This window comes from Lissotriton vulgaris, chromosome 7, assembly GCF_964263255.1.
Source record: "Lissotriton vulgaris chromosome 7, aLisVul1.2, whole genome shotgun sequence".
In the NCBI taxonomy this organism is placed as follows: domain Eukaryota; kingdom Metazoa; phylum Chordata; class Amphibia; order Caudata; family Salamandridae; genus Lissotriton; species Lissotriton vulgaris.
This window is the reverse complement of record NC_141695.1, coordinates 793,589,164-793,608,564: the sequence shown is the minus strand read 5'-3', so window position 1 is coordinate 793,608,564 and position 19,401 is coordinate 793,589,164. Positions and strand designations below refer to the sequence as shown.

The window sequence follows — 19,401 nt, the reverse complement described above, 5'->3', positions numbered from 1 at the left end:
ATTCCATCTACTCAGGAGCCCCCTCAGACCCATGCCCCCACTTAAAATACATCCTTGGAAGAACAATCATCTCCCCCACACTCACCGCTGTCCTCTACACCTCCTTAACCACAGCCACATTCCTGTCTTTCTCGAAAAATGCCAAAGTCGACGCCCTATTGAAGAAACCAACAGCAGACTCCCACACCATCAGCAGCTACAGACCCATCTCACTCCTGCCTTTTTCAGCTAAACTCATTGAGAAAGCCATCAATACCCAACTCGCAGACCACCTAGAACTCCATCAACTCCTATACAGCTCTCAATCAGTCTTTCGCACCAACCACAGCACAGAGACCACCCTCATTGCAGCCACCGATGACATCAGAAGCATCTTATGACCAAGGAGCAACAGCTGCAATCATCCTTCTCGACCTCTCCGCAGCTTTCGATACGGTCTCCCACAAGTCACTTATCAAAAAGCTTCAGCATGTAGGTATTTGTGGAACAGCCCTCAAGTTGATATTCTACTTGCTCAAGGACAGAACTTGAGTTAGACTTTCCCCTTATGCCTCAGAACCCAAGAGACAAATCTGCAGAGTCCCTCAATAATTGGCGTTCAGCCTAGCAGTTTCCACTGTCTACAATACACCCCTCGTTGACATCATAAGAGCCCACAGCATCAACATGGTATCCTAAGCCGATGGGGCACAGCTCATTCTCTCCCTTAGCAATTCAACCAGCAAAGCCAAACAAACTTCGCCAACTGCATGAGCAACGTCGCTGCTTGGATGAAAAGCAACTGCCTCCAGCTTAACACAGAAAAAACAAAGTCCGAATCTTCGTCAACAACCACTCCCCCTTGGACCCCTCTTGGTGGCCATCTGAACTTAGTCCCCCAACCTCCACTGCAGACCTTGCCAAGAATGTTGGGATCATCCTGGACCCCAACCTCTCCATGAACAGACAGATCACGCATCTACTTATCATGCTTACACATCCTGCAAATGCTATACAAGATTTTCAAGTGGATCCCACTGAACACCAGACAAATTGTCTCCCAGGCTCTTATCAAAAGTAAACTTGATTACGGAAACACCTTCTATGTCAGAATTCCAGCCCATGTCCTACGCCAACTCCAAACCACCCAGAAGGCTGCCGCCAGACTAATCCTGAACATTCTGCAAAATAACCACATCTCTCCACACCTCAACAATCTCCACTGGCTTCCAGTCCAGGAAAGATGTACGTTTAAACTATTCACCCATGCCTACAAAGCTCTCCCCAACACCGGTACAGCTTATCTCAACCATTGCCGCAACTTCTACCAACCTGAGACACCTTAGACATGCATGCCAGGCAAGAGCACACCTCCCTTGCGTCAAGAAGACCAGAAGCTGAGAAAGCTCATGCTCATAACTTGCAGCCAAGACCGGAACAACCTCCCGAAACACCTCAGAACCTCCCCCTCCCTCATCGACATCTGAAGGCACCTCAAGACATGGCTCTTCCAGACAAAACAGGCATGATCTACTACTCCCTCTTCAGGCCTGCCCTACTCAACACCTGGATACCATCATATGTGATTAGCCACACTCTGCAAATTTACATAACATAACAAGCCTTAGAATACTGTGAGACAATTTGTAAATTTCCATTGGTTAAAGATGTTATTATTGCTGATAAAGTGAACACAACAACTAAAATCAGGGTAAAAAATAGATTGTGCTGCACTTATTCAACAAAATAATTGCAAATGAAAAGGATATTGGACACCTTATGGAGGTTGATTAGTTTCTGAAGCAATAGAAAGTATATTGGAACTCTGAGAGGGTGAGAGGGTTGTAGCTGAGTCACTGACATGACAGGCAATGCCTAAACTGACTGCCCATGGTCCAGCTTTATGAGTCTTTCGGACGTTCTAGGCTTCCAAGTAGGTGAATTTGCCTAGGATGAACCACAACACTCCTCCAAGGCTTAAAGAGCGTCTTGCAGCCAATCCTCATTCCAACCTTAAAATGACTGAAGAAGTGCAACTGCTAGAAAGTAAAAGGTTTGTTGGTTCTTTCACTCTCAGAAACAGAGGCACACCTATTTTTTATTTTTTTTATTATTGTGAATATTTCTGAATGGAAATTGGATTAGCCATAAGACTTTGAAGATGCCAAAAATGTAAGTATCACCTGGAAAATCAGACTGGGTTGGCAAGTCTGGCATTGTATAGGTTGTGTGATGGCCGGCTGAGTTAGTGTTATGGAACAATGAGCCAACTGTTCAATGTCAAGTGTGTTCCTTACACAGGTACCTGATGAAACCAGCCTGGATCAAGCGGAGGTTGCACTACGACAGAAACCCAAGCTCATCAGGATGCATGCCATTTATCCACGGGGCACCAGCGACAGCAGCTCACTAAGCTTTGGAGAGGTTTGAAAAGACCTGCTTCTGCAGTCTTTCACCCATATAAATGCAGCGTAACACATTGAACCTCCAGCTTTCTGAAGAGTCCATGCCCCTTAACAAACCCAGCTTCATACAAGTTCTTTGTTATTGCACTAGGTGCACCTCTCACACAATCCAGTAGAAACAGGGCTGGTTCTTCCTGTGTTGTCCTCCACCCTCAAAGAAGATGCACATACATTAATGGTTTTGAAGAATCAAGTGCAGATATCTGCCTTTTAGCACCCTTGAAGCCCATTTGTATTTATGTTTGAGCTTGTTGTAGCAATATGATGTTTTTGTTTGGGCCTCTCTCTTGATCAAACAAATAGGCTACCCAGGGGGTGACCGCTGCCCTCTATGAATGCCCATTATACATCTGGCAAGCCACCACTTAGCTAGTGGTGCCAAACCTGTCATCTCAAGATCAATGACTGGAAGGGCTGCTCCGAGATTTGACCTGTAGTCTTCCAGGTACTGCTACTGGCCCTAAATGTTCTTAGAAATGGAAGCAAACAGTCTATTGCCTCCTTAAAAGTGTTACTGTTTGTTTAAAAACCTGTATATTGGGCACCCATGCCACAATTAGTGTTCAAATGGATGATAATACCTGGAGAGAGAAATGTATTCTGCTACACGTACATTAAGTTCTACATTTTCACACAAATGTCTGAAATCTGTTATTACACTCAAGCTGTTTCAAAACAATACTACAATTTTGCAGGGCGAATGAGAGGGTGCAAGGACAGGGCATGTCCTGCTAAGTGTTTAGAACATCAACATTTAAAAATGGGGCAAACCAATATTCCTGGGAATCTGGGTATCAATTTTATCAAGAAACATTGGTTCTCTTGAAGGAAGCCATAAGCTTTTCTTCCCAAGACAAATAAAATTAGGATATACAGGGACAATTTCTGTTTCAGGTTTAATAGCGATGACAATATGCACCAACCTCGAAGTACCAATATCTTAATAGTTGCTGAGTGGATGACAAACTAATTGTGACATAAGTGAAAACTAGTGTGCTTCAAGTGATTCAAAAACAAGTGAACAACAATGTAGACATGATGACAGGCTTTTGCTTTAACATAAAAGACTCGGGTCTAGAGTACAATTTGAGGGGATGGCACTGGATGTAAATTTGCTGTGGCAATTCTTACTCCTCGGTCAGCAATTTGACACCTGTGTTTCTAGAATTTGGGTGACTGAACCCTCCCCATGAATGTATGTCTACTTTAAAGTAAGCTTGAAAGCCCACAACACAGGCCTGTTCTGCTGTAAAATGGAAAAGGTTTGTTCACTGCAGTATTACCAAGAACCTGCACCCTGTAAAGCCTACTGTCTTATTATCAGTCACCTCTCACATTTGCAAAAAGCAGGCCTCACTTACAATGCCATTCGCTAACACTTAGCTGCATTTGCAGCTTATATGCAGAATGAGGAAAACTCATCCCTCTCTAGAAATCTGGTGATCTGGTGGTAAAGGCCTTCATGGAAGGTCTCAAGAGGGTTATATCCTGTAAAGTCCCTACCGCTCCCTAGTGAAATCTCAGTGTAGTTTCCATGAGTCTCATGGCATCACCAATTGAAGCTTCACATTCATGTCCCCTCCAGCCCAACATCTGGCAGGTGGTCTTCCTGGTTGCCTTTACCTCTCTCAGATGCATTAGAGACCTGTAAGTACTCACTCTGCAAGAACCATTTATACAGGTCCTCAAGGACCGGGTTGTCCTTAGGACGTAGCCTAAGGTCCTCTCTAAGGTGGTGCCAGCCTTCCATTTTAACAAAACTATAGAGCTCCTAATCTTCTTTCTAGTGCTGTCTCATCATGTAGACAGCACTGCAGGCATTATATGTCAAAAGAGCCCTTGTGTATTACAGTGGCAGTACATCTCATTTCCAAGGCAGGCAGAGCTAGGTGGATAGTTTAATGTATCCAAACATGCTACAACAAAACAGACAAAGTCCTACCTGTTTCACCCAGTGCACACTCCACCCTTAAAAAAGGAGCGGCTATGGCTTCCCTAGGTAACATCCCACTAGTACATATTTGTAGGCTAGCCACTTGGTGAACACCACTCACTTTTACCAAGCATTACTGTCTAGATATCTTAGCCAGTCAACAAGTCCTAGCGGGCTAAACAGTGTTAAGGACCTTATTTCGGGCATCTGCATCATCCATACACTAGCCACATCTTCCGGAGAGCACTGCTTTACACTCAATGTTAAGCATGTGTATCTACAGCCACATGCTATGAACAGAAAATGCTACTTGCCCTGTAAGCATCTGCTGTAGCATGTAGAGTTGTACATTCGAGTGTTCGCCCTCCTCCCGAAACATTTGTCTTTTGCAGATTGATTATTTACTATGTATTCACTGCACATTCTGCTTCATGCACCTTAGCTGCAGTCATACTCCATAAATACTAACACCCACTCTGTGAAAACAATCTAGCATGAATTAGCTGCCCATGCGCAGTGTACACCAAGAGAAGTCACACCAGAACTAACCACTTGAGACTTCTTCAAAGAACAACAACTTGCAGATGTCCAAGCCCAAAACTAGATGGCAGGAGTATGCTAAACATGTGCATCTATAGCCACATATGCTACGTACATAGGGTTTTCATGTGCAAAACCGGGCAGAGTTGGTAAGTATTTGTGAAAGGAGCAGCAACTCTGAACAAACAGAAACAATGAATAGCATCTGTTACCACGCAGGCCAAAATCACGTGTGGCTTAACAACTTAGTCAATACCACAAATGTGTTATTACCACGAGTTCACTTACAACACAAATCATTACAACGACTTGCTTTAGGGAAGCGCTAGACTTTGAATAGTTTAAATGAATATTCCAACGCCAGTCGGTGTATCAGTAAGGAAGGTGTTGGACTTAAAATCCAACACCAGTCCAACACCGCATTCCCTAAAGCAAGTCGTTGTAATGACTTGGGCTGTAGTGGAACTCGTGGTAACGTTGCAGTTGTGGTACTGACTGCGTTGTAAAGGCACTACGTTGTAATGCCTGTGTTGTAATAGATGTTTCTCAGAAACAATGAGTGTGTCTGCTTGTGAAGGGTGAGATTCAGGGCAGGTGCTAATAACCTTGCCATAATGCTGTAAGGCTTTAATAGTTGTTAATTAACCTTTGCCCTCATTATTCATCTTCCTTTTTTTGCTTTAGCCTGTAAATGAACTATAGAAACTGACAGCTATTGATGCCTTAGCTGAGGCAATAATTCTTATTTAATTCTTAATTTGCACATTTAGTGGGGTGGAGTGGGCAGACAATCAGGTTGCTCTAAATGCATTCCAAAAAACTGCCACTCTTCTGAAAATCCACACCTCTATCGCTCCAACCTCTATTGACTGACCCCATCCAAGTTCCAGTGCCAATAGTATTCTTCAGGTACCCAATAGTGAACCATTTCAGGCTTCTCTGGGGTCTCATTCCTGAACCACTTGATTCCTCTGACACCATCACAAATCTCTGAGGTTATCTGCTTGACTACCCTTCTAAGCTCCCTTGTCTGTGACCCTCCAACAATAGAATATTATGGTGCTGCTTTACCATTTATGGGGTGGTAACTTGCTCTATTGCTCTATTCATGGCAGTCATGGCAAGACCTGAGTCACCGCACCAGCAGTGACCTGGAGGAGAGTTACCAGGCCTCTTCAGCAACCCCGCCTCGCAAGAACTCAATCACCAGCCAAGGCCAAGAGAACTACATGGAAACCTCCCTGTCCATCAGGTAAACATAAATATTTTGCACTTCTTTCCACATCTGTGCTCAATTGTGCACTGATTTGTGTCTCTCAGCCAGAAAAAGGAAAGAAACTGGTTCTACTCCATGATAAGCCCTACTAATCAGCCACAGATGAGAGGTGTATTCCCATACTATCTCTGGTCTTGTTGGACCACAGAGTTTTCCCAGGTTTTGGAGGACAATTTGGATGTTCTCTTGTTCTGAGTATTAATGCAGGCTCTCTGAGATTGTAGAGACAACTGGGATTCTCAGCGTGAGTTTGTATATGAGAGATTCATTGTGTCTGTAGTTATAGTTGACCATAGGAGTTCCCTCTTGTTTGGGATTTATACAGGCTATTATTGTGGGAAAAATGAAGGGTTCTCAGTAATTGTGGGTGACTTTGAGGTTCTCTGTATTTGTGAATGCCAGTGGCTGCTTTCTGTGTTTAGGGTGGAACGGGGTGTGTTCTGTGTTAGTTAGTGATAAACAGGGTTTGCTCTGGCTCTAATTATTTAACACTAGTGATTCTTTGGGATTGTGGGTGACAATGAGAGTTTGACTGTGGGTAACAATGGAGAGTCTCTCTGTGTGTATGAATGTGTGGTTTGGACTCTTTCACATCGTATGTGCATCAACAAGTGATCTCTGGCCGTGGGTCCAATCAGTGTTCCCCGTGATTATTGGTTAACCTTAGGGTAGATGTTTTATAGCATATATAATTATGGGGTTACTAAGATATTTTAGGTTTGGCATGGGTTATTTCTAGACAATGGGTATTCTCTTTAATCATGAGGTTTCTTTTCTGTTGCACCCTTATACTATACAATATGCTCTTCTAGTTGCAGCAGACTCGTAAAAACTAATATTCTTCTGTGTCCCTAATACTCTGTCAGCAGCTCCCAGTCGCACCTTGAGCAAGACCTGGGCACTGACCTCGACTTTGAGGTTGTTCCTTGTGAAGGTATGTGAGTGAACTTAAATGTATAAAATAAAAAATGCATTCATACTCCATAAATAATATCTACCACTCTGTGAATATTTCGGGGTACTGCCACGCCAACCACAGAAAGAGAGAGAGTTTGGAGAGTGCACATTGGGGACAGATAGGAGTCAGGGCAGTCTTTTTAGGTCGAGCATAGCTGTCTGGATGTTAAAGATCTATGGTGGGCTTACTAAAACCATAAAGGAGCTTGGATCCCGCCCACTGCTTACCATTGGTTGGCTTTCCTGTTACTCACATTTGCCTGCTTCTTATTCATGGCCCAGCATGTAAATCTTGTATTTGTCTCTCCCATGGAACAAAGCCTCTTCACCCTATCTTCTGATTGGCTGGCTTCTATGCTTCCACTGCTTGATTTATTTTAGGTCGAGCTAGAGTGCGCATGCGAAGCATGCGTCTAGCTCGACAACTATTGTTGTCAGTCTCCTGAGAATCTGAGACAGGAGATGGGCACGCGCGGAGATTTCTCAGATTTCTCCTCGTGGGCGCGCACGCCCAGCCCGGGGCCATGCACATCTCCTGTCTTACATTCACAGCCTCTCTCAATCACACACAGCCACACTCACGCATGCGCACATACACCCACGCAGGCACAATGCATCGGGACACACGCACACAGACTCGCATATACACATGCACAGCTAACAGACACACAGCCACACATATACATACACACGCACAGCTACACACGCGCACACACACAGTTTCACCCCCCCCCCACCACTCACCGGGCTCTTCTTGCTTCCTCGCACCGTTATGCATTTCCTGCTCTCTACCGAGAACCGCACCACTCCTGGAATCCCTGCTTTCTTCTCCCGGAATCCCTGCTTGCTTGTGGGCTCCCTCTGCCTCCAAGGTGCCGCGCTCCGGACGAGCTACGTCACTGCTACCCTGCTACAGAGGCGGGGAATCTGCCGTAACGTCGCAGGCTCCTGCCTATCGAAGTAGAGCCCGCCTCTCTCGCCTGCGTTCCATGCCTCGTCCTTTATAAGTGGTTTACCTGACATCAGCACAGACGTGTTTAGTGTCACTAGGTTGTTATTTTAAACCGTGCAGGACATGACTTAATTAAGTTTATGATGTTGATCGGCGTTTCGGTTGCTGCAGGCTGAAAGGCGCCTTTAAGCGTTAAGCTTGATGAGGAGAAAAGGCACACCTGTTTTTGTACTGCGACGTGTCTGTACTGTTAGTTCTTTACATTTGACTCAGTATATCGGGTCCATTGAGAACTATGTGTTACCTAAAAATAGTGGTGGGAGTGTCAAGAGAAATGTTTTTGCAGAATTTTAAGTAACATCAGGATATAAATGTTTTGTCCAAATTCTACAAAGAACCTTGTAAATTCGTGATAGAAATGCTGTACCTGTTAAGTAAAAAGATCCAGTGTTGTATGCCTTTTTTGCAGAGTATGGTTACAGTATTTTTAACAGAACCAGTAAGTGTGCGCTTTCTGCCGATGACACAAACTGTGTTTTATAATTATAGGCAGCAGTGAGATCTGCTGGTTTAATCAAATCTGCTCATTTGCAGACCGAGTGTCACTCCGTAAATTGTACTTCATTTTCAACTCCAATTTTGATGTTCCTTAGGATTACTGATTTGTGTGCATCTCTGACCAATTTCAGCCCTCTAGCCGATTTTGTTCTTCATGATTCCGAATGTGAGTTACATGCATTTTTGGCTTAACCATCGAACAAATATGTACCTCTTTTCCTAGAACTGCCCAAGAAATCTTGCCTTGCTTTCCTTGTTCAAGACTAACGCTCTGCTGCAATATAGGTGATTTCTTTATCATTTTATAGAACAGACTAGTTAAATATATCCCTGTCTTACAGCCTACTTGGTAGGCTGTAACCGTGCTGTACAGGCTACTCCAAATAGCTCTTTCACTCCATGCATCTTCGTAATAGGTTTCCTTGGACCATCTATGATCTATCTTTATTGCTCTTGAGATGTAGCTTCTAGTACTTGACACTGTATGGAAAGCACTTTCTGTGTTTTAGCTGCACTAGACCCGATTGTCCTCATTGCCATCTCCTTGATCTGTTTTTTTTTTTTACAGATAGTTCCTTGCCCTCCCTTCTTAAAGTTAATAGTTTGTTAGCAGATCACAGTCTTCATCAATCCCATTATCTTTACTACCATTTTTCCTAGATAAGTCACAGCACAATTTTCGTATTCGAAATTAGTTATTTTTTCATTTTCATTTGCTCATCAGTAATTTGTCAGTCATGTGTTTGCCCACTCGCACACCAGTATGAATTTTACACACACAGATTGCTCTATATCAGGAGTAAGTCATGTATAGAACATGCTATTATGTTCACTAAATCCTGACGGTTCTCCTTTACAGGTCGAAGCCTGCCAGACAGCAGAGCTGACTGGTTGCGAAAGACTTCGGGTGCATGTTGTCAGCTGACCTGGAAAGCAACTCCGTCCGTCGCTTTCCATTGGCTGTTTATTTCGTCACTTATTTTCCTGCTTTCTATTCATTGGTTTTATTTACTTTAGCCTGTTCAGCTAATCTTTGACCCTCATAGGGAGCACAGACTGTTTACCATCTTTCTGATTGGCTCCTTTTATCCTTCCGAAAGTAGCTGCTTTCTGGGAACTTTTTAGGTCTCGACCTGCCAATGCGCAAGCGCATTGCAGCTCGAGACATATAGAGGTGGATCTCAGGAAAGCTGATCAAGGGGCTTTGGCAGGCGGATTACGCAGAGTGCATGTGCCCATGCACGCGCTTTCCATTTGCTCCCCGAGCCGCCTGCATCATCGCATCAGACCCGCCACAACAATGCCGAGAGCTTCACACTTCAAAGGAATGCTCTCCCCCGCCCCCCTCTGCGCAATGCCTCGCTCCCATTTGCTCCCAGTCTCTCTGTGCTTACTGCAATGTGTTCCCCCCCATATCGCTGTTTTTGATGCTTCCGACTTCAAAGGCTAGGCGATTGTAAAGAGCTCCATTGATTAATTATTCCTTGTTTTTAGTGGTATACGGGTATCTTCCGAATTCGGATTGGCGAGCTTGTGCAGTTCCTAAATTCAGGACAGTTCAATCGATGGCCTTGAATCCTGGAAAAGTTCTCATCTGGACATCTCGAGCCTACTAGTTATATGATCTGTTGGAAAGATCTTAAATGTATTTTTGTATTAACATTACTGACAGGCCACATAGTTCATCTTTTCACACGGTCCCTATGTGATGCTTTAACACCAGAGGCACGATGATGAAATACTGGGGAGAAATACCGGCTTCCTCCAGCCAGGCTAGCCAAAGCAACTAAGGGCCAAGAATGCATCACTAAGCAGTACCACAGCATCACTTGGCAGCACCACAGCATAACTCTGCAGCACCACAGCATCACTCGGCAGCACCACAGCATCACTCAGCAGCACCACAGCATCACTCTGCAGCACCACAGCATCACTCGGCAGCACCACAGCATCACTCGGCAGCACCACAGCATCACTCGGCAGCACCACAGCATCACTCGGCAGCACCACAGCAGCACTCGGCAGCACCACAGTATCACTTAGCACCACCACAGTATCACTCAGCAACACCACATCATCACTCAGGGCCAAGAATGCATCACTCAACACCACCACAGGATAACTCAGCACCACCACAGGATCACGCAGCACCACTACAGCATCACTCAGCACTATCACAGCAGTACCACCGCATCACTCAGCACCCCAACAGCACCACCACAGCATCACTCAGCGCCATCACAGCATCACTCAGCGCTACCACAGCATCACTCAGCGCTACCACAGCATCACTAAGCGCCACCACAGCATCACTCAGCGCCACCACAGCATCACTCAGCGCCACCACAGCATCACTCAGCGCAACCACAGCATCACTCAGCGCAACCACAGCATCACTCAGCGCAACCACAGCATCACTCAGTGCAACCACAGCATCACTCAGCACCACCACAGAATCACTCAGCACCACCACAGCATCACTGGTTTAAATATGTTCTCTCAATGTTTCAAGCTTTATTACAAATGTCACAAAAAGATGTTAATATTTCACTTCTGTTCTTGGATTTTCGTCACAATAAAATACACTGAACATAATCTTCACAAAAGTTATTTACAAAAGTTTAAGCTATTGCCATTATAAATTACAAAAACTTTTATTTAAGTATTAATTATTTAAAAAAATTAAAAGCCATTGTTATTTGTAATAGCAATACATGTACGTCACTTAAATACAACACATATTGCATTACAAATGCTATAGGTGTCACATTTGCGAAAGTTATAACTATTGGCATTGTAAACGACAAAGCTATTAATTGCGCTATTTTCAAAACCAACAAATAAATAAAAAATGTGTCATTTACAATACCAATAGCTCAAACTTTCCTAATGCGAGACCTATTGCATTGCAAATGCTTGTTGCTTTCTGTCGCCACGTGAGCTTCTCCACACCAGCTCCACATTGCTCTCTCAACTGTTGTTTCTCATCTCCATCACCTCTTTCTGTATTGCTTCTCCCCCTCTGTGTTGCCTGTTGCTTCTCAGCTTCACCCCCACCTTACTTATTTCCAACAACATCCTCCACGTTGTTTACCCCATCCACACTTCAAAAAAGTGCTTTCGTGAAAAAAAAATCATTTAACTTGCTGATCCAAATTGGATCGGCAAATAAAAAGAAAAAAAAGCAGACGTGTCATACGCTTTTTTTCCTTCCTATTTAGGCAATGCTCTATAACATGGCTACACACCATTGACAAAGTCAATAGGTCTCAAAGCTAAGATCTTGGTGCCTTTGCCAGTGCCTGTTTTTACCTACAGCCTGCTGTTGGTGTGGCAGATAGAAGCAGTTCTTCTTCATTTGGCAGGTTGGGAAGTCCATGATAGTCTACACTCATTCATGTAGCAGGCATCAGGCCGAACCTAGTCACACATAAAAGGGACATTTGAGAAGGTGGAAACTGACAAAACGGAGAATCTCTGATTGGCCAAAAACTCTCCCATAGTGTTACTCGGCAGAGCAGGATCTCTTGAAGGTTATCTGCTCCGATATTTGGCATGAAGTTTGACTCAGATGAGCTCCATGCCAGGATCCTGTGGGTAGTTTCCCATCTAGACACTGAATTACATTTAATATTAGGGAAGCAGCCCTATATGTTGGATATATAAGTTGCACTGGTGATATAAATCTTGTAATCAAATTCTATTTCATATGAAATATTTGCATCTCTGAACCTCTCAGATTCATGCACAGTTTCATCGTCGGAGGGATCGCCTCGCCTGACACGAGACCACATGTGTGAACACCTGTGAGTATCGCCAGCTCTTGTGTGTTTCAGAATTCCACAACCGGAATTATAACTGCTTATCTTGCAAACCTCAGTGCGCTTTTAAATTTTACAATATTAATTTGCTTGCTTTTGTAAACATTATCAGTATTCATTAAATGTAATGCATTTTAAAATAGTCACGATAAGAGCTACAACAAATTGTATTTAATAGGGTCGTAAGGAATTGTGATCACACTTTCCCCATATTACGGCTTTGAAAAAAAGACATGCACCTTGATTTCCCTGTTCAATCCACAAAGTTCCTTCCCAATCTATGCACCTTGATATCCCTGTTCAATCCACAAAGTTCCTTCCCAATCTAAGCCCCTTATAGGTTTAACCGCGTGAAGCTGAACTAATTGCAGATTGATATGCCTTCTTCTCTCTTTAGGGTTAGTGAGAAATGACTTACAGGCTTGGGGATCCAACAGTAATACGTAAAAGATTGATAACTTCCTTTGGTATATACATGGATGTGGATTCCCCAAAAGGTCTGGGGCAGTGGAAGTAAGATCATGCACTCTTTGACCCCCGATGGCCCCTCATCTCATTCTTAGTTCTTCAACAGCCTCCTATTTGCTGCAGATCAGTGAGGGGAATGAGAAGGAGGGGAAAGGCTGTGTAAGCGCCATCCCTTCTTGCTTTCTCCTTTTTCTACTGCCTTCATGACCCCTGAAATCAGGCTTAGCAAAGCCAGGAAGACTAGAAGGTAAGGGAAATGAGCACACGTACCTGTCTTACCTCAGGCTTGCTCAACCTAGCCATTCCACCAGCTTTAAAAAACTATGCCCTACCATAGGCACCTGAATGAAGGATACAAAGAGTAACACCTACCCACCAATGGTCTCCCTTGTACGATAATTGATTACAAAGTATGCCACAAGGAATATTATCAAAAGCGGTTGAAACTCAACAAATGCGCAATAGAGAGACAAGGCACCAGGTCACAAATCTCATCATAAAGTGTGCCACCACATTATGCCTAGTTGGCATTCCTTTTCTGAAACTGATCAGCTTTTTAAATATAATGTAATATAGTTTGATAAATATGGCAGATAGTCTTTCACAATTTTGGCAGACATTTTAGCCCTAGGCTCAACATGGAAAGGTTAGAGAACTACTAAATTAATCACTTAGGGCCTGATTTAGAGGTCAGTGAACAGGTTACTCCATCGCAAACATGACAGATATCCAAGCCGCTGTAGTACAAGTGCCATTGGATATAATGCACTTGTAATAAGGTGAACTGGATATCCGCCGGTTTTGTGCCATAGTAACCCGTTTGCTCAACTCTAAATTACGCCCCTAGTTTCATGTAATATCAATATTTACTCCTTCCATGGTACTGGAATCTTGGCTCTTTCTTATATGGCATAAAAGAGTAGTATAACATGTATGCCCTCACTTGGCTATGAACTAAGAAACCAATACACCCTCTGCAGTGGGGATTTTCTTAATGCTTATTGAGAAACTTTTCAACGGATTTTTGACAAATCTGTAAATATAGTTGTCTTTCTTTGGCTCAGTGATCCCTCATGAGCTCCTGGTTTTGACTATCACCGTAATCTTTAAATATTTGAGAAAATTCTTATAACATTGACAATTTTTCCTAATACTAATATTTACTTCTTATATGTGAACTCCTGACATTTCCTACCTTATTTAAAACTACCTTTCTTCCGAAAATAGTTTCAGAATCCAATCACAGCAATGAAACCATTATCTTTCCACCTCCTGACCATTCAACGTATCTTTTACCGATTCCTCACAGATGGCCCCGTTTTGCTTTTGGACATTACAAAGTAAAATATTATTGTACGTATAAACTGTCATTATGCTAGAGGTTCCCCAAGAGATAATAAGGATTAATTTTCCAGCGTGGCTGCAGCCAGGTTCCTGACACTTTGGTTTGATGTGAACCTTACCCATGACATATTATACCACGTCCACAACTGAATGTATGTTACTCCTAACAGTGTATCTTGTACCAACACCCCCTGATCTGACATCTTCCATACAGCCAGTGTCCCTTGCCACAACATATCCAGTAACCTGGGCATATCCCCCACCACAAGACATCCCATATCACTGGCAGTAATATCTTATATCCCTCCTAATTCCTGTGCTGTGACATATCCAGTAGACATTCTTAAGCAGCCCTGTAGCTTTTACTATATCCCTGCCAGAACATATCATTACACCCAGTTTCATCTGCCTGCAGCAAGATATTTCATACCCTGTCAATAGCAGCTAAAGCAATGTATTCCAAAGCCCTACCCAACCTTCAACTGCCCCAGCATAGAGTAAACCTGCTCCCCTGCATGACCTATCTCGCACCACTGCCCATGTCCGCCACTTAACATACCACATACATCTGCCAGGATATAGCCGAAACCCTGACCCAGTACCCTGCTATAAAAGATCTTAGGTATCAGTAGTCAAGCTTCACAAAACTCATGTTACAAAATCCACAACCCAAGAAAGCAGAATCCTTTCTATTGCCCAGACCCTGAAAGGGAGTGTCTTAAATTGAACATTACTGTACACAAACAATAAGGTTGACAAGTGTTAAGTCTGCTGTATTTGTGTCTTTTTTTCAGTACCCCGCCTACCAACATAGGGCCACAACGGAGGCATGCCAGGCGCATCCAGAGCCGTGATACCATCATCGCCTTCCAGGGTGATGCCTTACTGGAGCAGCTCACCATCATTGGGGGAAATGACACTGGCATCTTCATTCACCAAGTCACACCCGGCTCCGCTGCTGACGAAATGTCACTGGTGCCAGGGAATCAGATAATGGCGGTGAGTTATTTCTGTGACTCTATCAGCCTTGGGCTTTGCTAGACCAACACAGAGCTCTGCAAATGCATCACAATCAGCACACCCCTTGCTGTTCCTGAATATGACTAGCCCATCATTCATCCAATGCACTCCAACCCTGCACTGCAGCAACCTCTTCTATTCCAGTTCTGCAATGCACGCGTCTCCAAGAATTCCTCACTTCTAACCCGCAGAATTGTCTGTTATACAAGCACTGTAATCCACATACAGTTCTGCAAATGCGCCCCAATGTTTTTGTGCAATATTTGACATTGCAGATATTGGAACCATACACAACGTGAAACTAAAACATGATCTGCTGAACCCCCTCTTATTCCAACAATGAGGCCTTCACAGATTCTGCCAATAAACTTAAATCACAATGCACAATAGACCTTCCCAGATGCAACTGCACCCGAGGCTGCTATGCTACTGCATTTGTCTGGCATTGTATGAACTAGATCCATGGCTAGCACACCTAAAAGTGAAGACAAGTCAGTCCACAACAATTACCCCTTGTAAAGACAAATTTCTTCTCCCTTTTCCATATAGACAATTCTTTAAGAACATCTTCCCCCCAATAATCTATCCATGTGCTCTCATGGACGTAGAGACTCTCGTCTGAACGGAAAGCACAAAGATTTCACGCACATGCCTGGTGAAAAACTCTCACACTTCAAATGCAGGATCATTGAGAATCTGACACATGCAAGCAGTGACTGTAAAGCTTGCTACCTTGCTCGAAATGGCATAGGAGATCTGGTCCCTTTGAAGGAAGTTGTGAGTTGTGGGAAAGGCACTGACCATAGTAATTCATGTGCTCCTTGTCTTCACAGACTCCCGTCAAAGTAATGGGATGTCATTCCAGTACTGGAGCATGTGGAGAGCACCCTCAGAAGATTAACAAAGGCAGGAGGGGTGGATAATGAGCTTTTTAACTGAGATGATTGGAAGATTAATATTATAAGAGTTACTAAAAATATAATTTTATTAGACCATTCAGTCCTAGGAGAATGACTTCCCAAAGATGAACTAACCTCTTCTTGGATTACATGACTTAGTTTGGCACTATTTAATATGTTGTTATCTTCGGAATATATGTGTATGTCTGAGTCAGTGTTTGCTTGATTGCTTGAAAGATTGTGTGTGTGCGACTTTGGATGGTTGTAGAGTTTGTGGACACTTATTGTCTTTTATGTTTTTTTCTACTATATTGACCAAAAAATCCTAATAAATATGATATCCCTAACTCACAAATATTTTGTATTTTAAATGGGAAGGGTACCCTGTTCAGGACTGTTTTGTTTATATCAGTAACGTATAGCACTTTATTATGAAATCTTTAGGCAGTGTCTCTTTCTTTTTTTTTTTAACTGTTTTTATTGTTTTCATTCAACATATAGGCAATAAGGACAGTGTACAGAGAATCACATAATGTAATTAGGTTATATACAGCCGAATAACCTGGCGTAATGGAGTCAATAGTAATCCGATTTTTCTGCAGTGTCTCCCTCGTCGGTACAATTCCCACCATCCCGCCCTCACTCTTCATCTGTGCTATCGCCCTCGGATTCTGGCAATGGGTCACATATGTCCCCCCTGTAAGTATTCCAGGCTGCCCATATTTTTGTCCATTTTCGGGGCTCTTTCGATTAGCATACACTGTCCGTTCCGTGACCATAGTCAGATCCATGTCCCTGTCGCTAATGACGGTGTTTCCACTGCCCCCCATTTCTGCGCAATATTTCGTTTCGCTAGCATGAGACCCAACGTGACCCATATTTGTCCGTGTCGTGTAAGGTCATTGGGCTCCCATATGTTGAGCAGGCATCTACGCGGGTGAGGGAGAAGTGACACCCCCATCGCCTGCGATATTGTACGTAGCACCTTTCGCCAGTAGTCCATTATTGCTGCACATTCCCACATTGTGTGTATGAACGACCCCTCCTGTCCACACCCTCTAAGGCAATAAGGATGTTGCGCCCTTTGTATTTTATGTAACATGGTCCGAGTGTAATACACTCGCTGTAAAATCTTAAGTTGTACCAACCGGAACCTTGCAGAGATTCCCACCTCCCTAGGAGAAGCTAGGGCCTCTTGCCACTCTGAATCGTCTATATCGCGGCAGTGTCTCTTTTGATTGCTCTTTGATTGCTCCCCTGATTTCTCTGCCTTACATCCGCCTCAGGGCCCCCCTTCTTTGTGAGTGGCAAACCTGTTTATGGGACCTATTTATGGGCCCCAAGACACAGAAGCTGGGTAGTAGGTTATTTTACCTACCCTTGGTATTAGCTATAAGAGCAATAACGTGTAAGGAAAGAATATCCCTCATTTTTTAGTTGGATTGTAGAGGTTATACGAAGGGCCAGAGTTGAAAGTATAGTACTGAAAAGGTAGGAGGCTGAATTGTGGGATGAGATTATGAATGCATTTGATAGTCAACATGAGGAAGAGGCAGCATACGAGAGCTAATGGTGCTTATTGACAGAAATGGGCCACCCATCTACCTACAACGTTGCAGAATGAACAGAATATGATTATAGAGAGATTGCACAACTACATGAACTTAAAGAATTTGGTATGTAAAATGTGTCAACCAGGTCACAGCTGTATGAACTGGTGGGCCTGCAGTGATGTGTGATGTGTTGTCGGCTAATGTTCAAGGACCAGTGGGCCTCCTACTTTTTGGGGTGGAAGAATGCACCTGATTATATCTTAAATGGATTAAGTACTTCCTTTGTATTAAAAAAAACTACACCCACCCACCTGGGTTTGGGTCAGCTTACTCTAATGTTTTTGGGCTCCCATGAGGTACCTGTCTACCCCTGCCTGTCTGCCAGAACTGATCTGCTTCCCATCCCCCTGTTTCTACTTCCCTCCCTATTTTCATCCATCCTCCATTGGGGACTTGCATCTCCCAGTAATTCGGACAAGGCTCTGCGCACTCTATAATTCTGGAATTGTTGTAGCATGATACACTCTGTGACCAAACTCGATGCTTGTTCCTGAGTTTTTACCTTCCCGTCGCGGAACATGTCTCCTGCTGACTGAATGTTAATGCTGTGCAGTGCATTTATCACACCTTTATCTCTGCATGGAGTCAGCCAGAGTGTCCACTCCACCGGCATTGAGGGCGAGTACAACAACGCACCCCCCTGGTGTTGCAGTTAGCAATTTCATGCATGATTGGTAGCAGTTATAGAATCTATTTTCCCAGTCCTCCGGTCGACTGGTTTGAATACCGTTGCTGCCAAGGGAAGAAGGTCGGCGAATAATCGCTCCATTCTTACATGGGGGATATTCGGGTCACCATGGACCCAGGTATGTAAGTGCACCCCCTGCGCGACCCTATAGTACAGCTCGAATTCGGGGGTGCCCAGGCCCCCCATACTGTATGGAAGCATGAGGACCTGCCATTGGACCCGTGCCTGTTTACCCGCCCAAGCGAGCTTAAGCATCAATTGCTTCAGTCTCTGAAAAAAGACATGCAGCAACACCAGCGGAATATTTGTGAATGGGAACAACAGCCCCTAGGCAACACCACCATCTTCATAATGGAAATGCATCCCAGTAAAGAAGCGGAAGGCGGCACCAAGCCTCTACATCATCCTCCAATTTGCTGATAGCCAAGCCATAATTTTCTCGGAGGACTATCTCAGAGTCAGTATGCAATTGGATTCCCAAATATCTAACCGACTCCTCAGACCACTGCAGAGGGAATTCCATTACAAATTCCTTCGTGGTCGGCGTGAGTGGAAAAGCAATCTATTTCGTCCAGTTCACCCTCAGGCCAGAAAGTGCACCAAAGTGTACCACCTCTCTAAGTACCGCCGACAAGTTGTTCTCGGGATCCCGGACATATAACAGTGTATCGTCCTCTTACGTGGAAACTACTATCTTATAGGTCGGGAACCCAATGCCTTCATTCCCATGGTATTCTCGTAGCGCACCTGTGAGTGGCTCCGCCACTAGGGCGTACAACAAGGGCGACAGTGGGCAGCCCTGTCTGGTCACCCTAGTTATGGCAAAGGATTCTGTAACTAGATTGCCCAAACGGACCCTCGCACTGGGTTTGTTATACAGTGCGCCAA

General features: G+C 44.0%; 1 protein-coding gene across 2 annotated transcripts in view; it reads left to right on the top strand.

The window, feature by feature from the left end:
• Nucleotides 1-19,401, top strand: part of CARD14 (caspase recruitment domain family member 14) — a 224,736-nt gene that overhangs the window by 115,725 nt on the left and 89,610 nt on the right. For both annotated transcript variants that reach the window (XM_086931046.1, XM_086931047.1), the window contains exons 9-13: nucleotides 2,281-2,403; nucleotides 6,033-6,169; nucleotides 7,060-7,127; nucleotides 12,412-12,466; nucleotides 15,088-15,292. In XM_086931046.1, coding sequence (XP_086787172.1) covers nucleotides 2,281-2,403; nucleotides 6,033-6,169; nucleotides 7,060-7,127; nucleotides 12,412-12,466; nucleotides 15,088-15,292 — 588 coding nt within the window. The remainder of the gene's footprint in view (nucleotides 1-2,280; nucleotides 2,404-6,032; nucleotides 6,170-7,059; nucleotides 7,128-12,411; nucleotides 12,467-15,087; nucleotides 15,293-19,401) is intronic.